At 49.6% G+C, this 5,281-nt stretch overlaps 1 protein-coding gene and 1 long non-coding RNA gene across 2 annotated transcripts; one reads left to right on the top strand and one right to left on the bottom strand.

Moving 5' to 3' along the window:
- The first annotated feature begins 1,322 nt into the window (after window positions 1-1,322).
- On the top strand, window positions 1,323-3,228 carry LOC123114263 (ras-related protein RABA2a). The gene is made up of 2 exons (XM_044535679.1): window positions 1,323-1,736; window positions 2,638-3,228. The coding sequence occupies exons 1-2, from the start codon at window positions 1,551-1,553 to the stop codon at window positions 3,121-3,123; spliced, it is 672 nt and encodes a 223-aa protein (XP_044391614.1). The 5' UTR covers window positions 1,323-1,550; the 3' UTR covers window positions 3,124-3,228.
- Window positions 2,556-4,602, bottom strand: LOC123114264 (uncharacterized). The gene is made up of 2 exons (XR_006456469.1): window positions 3,331-4,602; window positions 2,556-3,184 (listed from the first exon to the last, which is right to left on the bottom strand). It is a non-coding gene; the product is annotated as an uncharacterized lncRNA (long non-coding RNA).
- Window positions 4,603-5,281: the final 679 nt, after the last annotated feature.

Below are 5,281 nucleotides of genomic sequence, written 5' to 3'. Positions count from 1 at the left end.
CCTATGGATTTACAAAAAAAAAAGAGGTGATGTCCACGGCCACTCAAGCGCGTGCACGTGGACGACGTTGAGTTTTCCTGCGCATGATAGCTTTGCGCCATTTTGTAGGCTGCCACGTAGCCACTTCCATTACATGAGCATTTTTTTTCCCTCGGCGGCTGCATATATGCCTACAATCATTTGCCTAGTGGGAGTTTAATTTGTTCAGAGTCAAACCATAGTTTATAATGCGGCTAACCGATTATGCCTTTTTATCGGTTGAGGACGGTCCCGAGGTGATCTTCCCAGCTCAGCAAAGCGGATTTATCCTCGGATAGCAACGGCTTCGGATTGTGCCTTTGGTTCGGGGAATCTTTCCTTTCTTCTTCTTCTCTTTTCTCAGTGGGATATTGCTAGGCATACCACCATTACAACAAGGTACACATATGTCTACGTCTCCACACATTCCAATCCTAGCCGGCAATTCCAAAAGGTATGTGTTGGATTGGTGGAATGTGTATTGTACATTACATGACATGCTTCATGTGTTGTAATGCAGGGCATTCCTTGCTTTGTTGGGTAGTTGTAAAGAGTGGACCGGCGCGCGGCGTTATTACCTCTTTCTATTTTTCCGCCCTCTGCTTGATTCCCATCCCCTCTTTTTCATGTTGTCGGAATGCGTATGTTTCCACCCGACTTGGTGATCGGCGCCTCCACTGTTGCTTCCTCCCTGCCGCTCGTTCGGCCCTTATGTTGTCCATTTTCGCAAGCTGGCTCGGGGGCACCAATGAACCTGTTTGGCCCGCTTACTTCTCCCGTTCGATCGACCGCATCCACGTCTTAATGAACCATTGGGTCGGTTACTCAAGATGGCGGGCTGTCTGCTCCACAGGCTTCTCGGATGGTCCGATTGACTGTGTACCTATTTCGTGGGCAACTTAAAAGTAGTTATTTCCAGGTCAAAGATATCCCCTACCCCTCGTAGACGGAGTTCTTTCCATCCCTCCGTATTTCATGAATCTCCATCTTAAGATCGTAATGGTTGTTAGCGTAGATTTTCTAATAGCTATTATTCTGCCATGTGATAAAATAGTAGAAAACAACATATTGTGTAATACAATGTACCGTGAAAGTCCCCTTCCACTCCGGAGCTCATTTGAGAATTTGCGGTGCTTGTGGATCGCGATCAGTAATTATTGTTATTACGCTACTAGAGCTTGTAGGCCACCGGGCATGAGCCAAGAAGACAAAGTCACATCACGCACCGCGTGGACGTAGCATTTGTTTCCGTAGCCGCACTCCGTCTGTCCTTCCGGAATAAAAATCAAGTCCCTCCCCCGGCCCTCCTTCCCAGACCGTCGCCAGCAAGCAGCCAAAGCAGAGCAAGAAGCCGCAGCCAGCCAGCCAGTCTCCTCCTCCTCGGGCGGGAGGGAAGAGAGAGGGAGACAGCGACCGGGCGAGAGGCGGCGGAGGCTCCGAGGAGGCGGCCGGCAGCGTTGGCCCGGGAAAGGGACGGGGCCGGAGGAGGCTGGCTGATCGGTTGGAGGGAAGGGAAGGCCGGGAGGGAGGGGATGGCGGCGCGGCGGGCGGCGGCGTGGGAGCAGGGCGGCGACGAGTACGACTACCTGTTCAAGGTGGTGCTGATCGGCGACTCCGGCGTGGGCAAGTCCAACCTCCTCTCCCGCTTCACCAAGAACACCTTCTCCCTCGACTCCAAGTCCACCATCGGCGTCGAGTTCGCCACCCGCACCACACAGGTCCCTCCGCCCCCCTCCCCTCCCCTGCTCTCCTCTCCTCTGCTCCTCCTCGCTTCCTTAAATTCGCCGAATCGTTGGATGCTTTCCATCGATCGATCGATCGATCGATTCCTCGCAGCACTAGTACCAGCTCTGCTCCTCTTGGCTGATTATAATCTTTGCAAGCTATTCGTGCCCTGTTTTTAGTGGTTCAGCCTCTCGTTTGGGTGCAGTTTATCCTGTGAGCAGAAAAAAAAAGTGCATCTACTAGTTACTATTTGAACAAATTCGGATGATGGAAACCCAGCAAATTTCTAAATTTCAGCCGGTTTGGCTCAATTAATCCAAAAGGAATACGAACTGGATGCGTGTGTTCAACAGAGTATGATGATTCTTTCAAACGGTTGGGTAGGATGCTATGCAGAAGCAGAGCCAAATTCAGTTTCTACCCTGATTGAAATTTGGTACCTGAATACCCTTGAAACCACCCAATCATGAATTTTGCTTTCGAATATAGTAACAAACTGTTTCTTTTGTCAAAGTTGTTGACTATGTTATCCCTGTATATCAGTGATGCCAGTTTCTTTTTGTCAATGACCATGTCAATCTTGCTGCCCGCTGCCTCCATATGCCATCCGCACCTTGCATCATGCATCAACAGAAACTACAACTAAATTTGGTCGATGGCTGTTTTAAAGTGCCATTTCTTCTAAAAATTAGTCTGTTGATGTCAGTTAGCCAGCATCAACATTATTGTTCGGTTTGCTCACAAATATTCTCCAAAGGTCTCTAATTACATTGCTGCACCTGCTTAAAATTTGTATGTGGATGTCAGTTATCTAGCATCAACATTATTGCCCGGTTTGCTCAAAAATATTCCACACATAACTAATCACATTGCTGCAACACTTGCGTCGTTCAGGTGGAAGGGAAGACGATAAAGGCGCAGATATGGGACACGGCGGGGCAGGAGCGGTACCGGGCGATCACGAGCGCCTACTACCGGGGCGCCGTGGGGGCGCTGCTGGTCTACGACGTCACCAAGGCCGCCACCTTCGACAACGTGAAGCGGTGGCTCAAGGAGCTGCGCGACCACGCCGACTCCAACATCGTCATCATGCTCATCGGCAACAAGACCGACCTCCGCCACCTCCGCTCCGTCGCCACCGACAAGGCCGCGGGCTTCGCCGAGTGGGAAGGCCTCTCCTTCATCGAGACCTCCGCGCTCGACGCCACCAACGTCGACAAGGCCTTCCAGACCGTCCTCGCCGAGATCTACCGGGTGGTCGGCAAGAAGGCGCTGTCGTCCACGGATGATTCCGGTGCCGGCGCCGTCGGAGAGGGGCAGTCCATCCTCGTGTCCGGCGGAGAACCCACCAGCGTTTCCTCGAGATGCTGCTCTTTCTAGCCGATGCATGTCACCATGTCAGCCATTTCGGTTGATTGCTTAATTAATATGTGACCATGTCCTGCGACCAAAATAAATTCAGAAGGTTATTTATTTTTTAGGCCAGTACTAGGCGCCGGTGCGCCGGCCCAAATTTGGGCCGGTCGTATCCTGTACGTCTGATTAAAACTCTTTTAACCGTCAGATTCTGGACACTTCCGTCCCTACCACGCCGTTCTCTACTCTGCAAATCACGCGAGCGCCATGGAAGAGCTACTTGACCCGCCGGATCTCCGCCGCTAGTCGGATCTCCACCGCTCGCCGCCTCTCTCCGCAGCTCCAATTCGTCGTCGCTGCACACCCTCCTCATCCCCCATCGTTTCAGCACCACCCCCCGACGGATGCATCTTTGCCAAACGTCGGACGCAGCAACTCTCGCTGGCTCCGCCCATCACAGCACAACGTCGACGCCGTAGTCGACCTGCACCACCTGATTCCACCAAAAAACACATCTCAGCCCAAAAAAGAACTCCGTTGGGTAGTTGCAGCAGAACCAAAAATTGGTTCCAACAGAAAAACAAAGGTTTCCAGCAAATCAACTTGAGCACCTAGCAAACCCAGTAATTTGCTTGAAGCAAATTAAATCACGATTCCAGCAAATATTAATATGGTTCCAGCAAAAATGCGTCGCCGCCTCCTGATCGTAGCAAATAATTTCAAGCAACAAGAAACTCGTCACAGCAAAATCATTTGCCGGCTCCAGCAAAAAAAAGATCCGGCTCCAGCAAAAAATGACCTGGTTCCAGCAAAGAAGATGAATTAAGCTGAGCAAAAGCTGGAACCGATGATTCGAAAAGCTGGAACCGGTGATTGAAAAAGATTCAATCAGATGAAAAAAAGCTACAACCATTGGTTTTGAATTGACACTAAAAATCCAAAAAAGCTACAACCGGCTGAATAAAAAGCTACAACCGGTGGTTTGGTAAGCTGGAACCGGTGATTTGGAATATTTTTTTGCAGAAATCACATCTATTTGGACCAAAGCTGGATCTAAAAGTGATTAAAAAAAGATTCAACCGGTTAAGAAGAAAGCTGCTACCAGCGATTCAAAAAGCTACAACCGTGTGGGCAAAACAAAAATAGAAAAAATCTTCCACCGGTGGCATGGGAAGATTTTAATTGAAGCCGGGATCACCGGAGCTGCACGGACATGGAACGGCAGCCAACGGTGACTTGCAGCCCGCAGCAAAAAGTCTCCACTGCTGCCGAGGGCGCAGCATCACCGGAGAGCGCGCGATGGATCTCTAGTCCCCTTCGAGCCGCCTGATCTAGCTGCGCGCGGTGGTCATCGATGTGTGGAAAGATAGAATAGATCGAGGAGGAAGCAGTGCAGGGCGAGAAAAATGAATGGAAGCGAAGCATCCATGAATGGATAAGGCGAGGTGCTGGCGGTTGGTCTGAGAGCGTTCTCTGATATACTAGCATGGTAGGTGCTGCAAGTTGCTGCTGTACGTACGTATTGGAAAGAAATATATGCACATTCATATCTTCTCTCAGCCAGGAAGATTGACAATGACTCTGTCTCTGTCAAGTTATAATGTCCCTCAAAGTTTGCGGAATTGTTGGGATACTGCTCGCCGTGCTGAAACGGCTGCATGCAGAGTTCATCTCTGAACTATTATTCGGTAAGAGTTTCATCTATAGTTGTTGGTCTCTCAGGCGTGTGCTGAGGTTCAGGTTTAAGGCCGCCTTGGAAAGAGTCCATCGGTTTGCTAGTGTTTTTCAAACTTGTTTGCATCTCAGACAGTACTCATTTGTCAGCTCGAGTCGGTCTTTCCATTTCAATCTATATTGTGTAATCCTTTGTTTGCAATGCAATTTATAAACACCACCCTTTCTAGCTTGTACTAGCAGTATGTTTTTGAAATGATGATATTGTGAGTTGCCTTTCTTGGAGCAATTGGTCAACGCCAATAATTCAGCACGGCAGCTCTCGGCTCTGAACCAAACAGACTCGGAGTATTTTTTTCAAAGGTGGGAGCATTATTTAAAAGGCGTAAACACTTTTTTTTTTTAAAAAATCAGGCGACGGCAGCCAACACTACAACCACGGCGGCCAGTTGTTGGAACCGGTGGCCACCGTTGTTGCAACCGGCTATAGCAGCAACTATGGCAGGAG

Source organism: Triticum aestivum, chromosome 5B (genome assembly GCF_018294505.1).
Source record: "Triticum aestivum cultivar Chinese Spring chromosome 5B, IWGSC CS RefSeq v2.1, whole genome shotgun sequence".
NCBI lineage: Eukaryota > Viridiplantae > Streptophyta > Magnoliopsida > Poales > Poaceae > Triticum > Triticum aestivum.
This window is presented reverse-complemented; position numbering and strand designations above follow the sequence as displayed.

Excerpts from the sequence above, each read along its gene's own strand:
- LOC123114263 (XM_044535679.1), top strand. The coding sequence starts at position 1,551 with ATGGCGGCGCGGCGGGCGGCGGCGTGGGAGCAGGGCGGCGACGAGTAC. Across the intron at positions 1,737-2,637 it reads TCGCCACCCGCACCACACAG|GTGGAAGGGAAGACGATAAA; the intron begins GTCCCTCCGCCC and ends TGCGTCGTTCAG.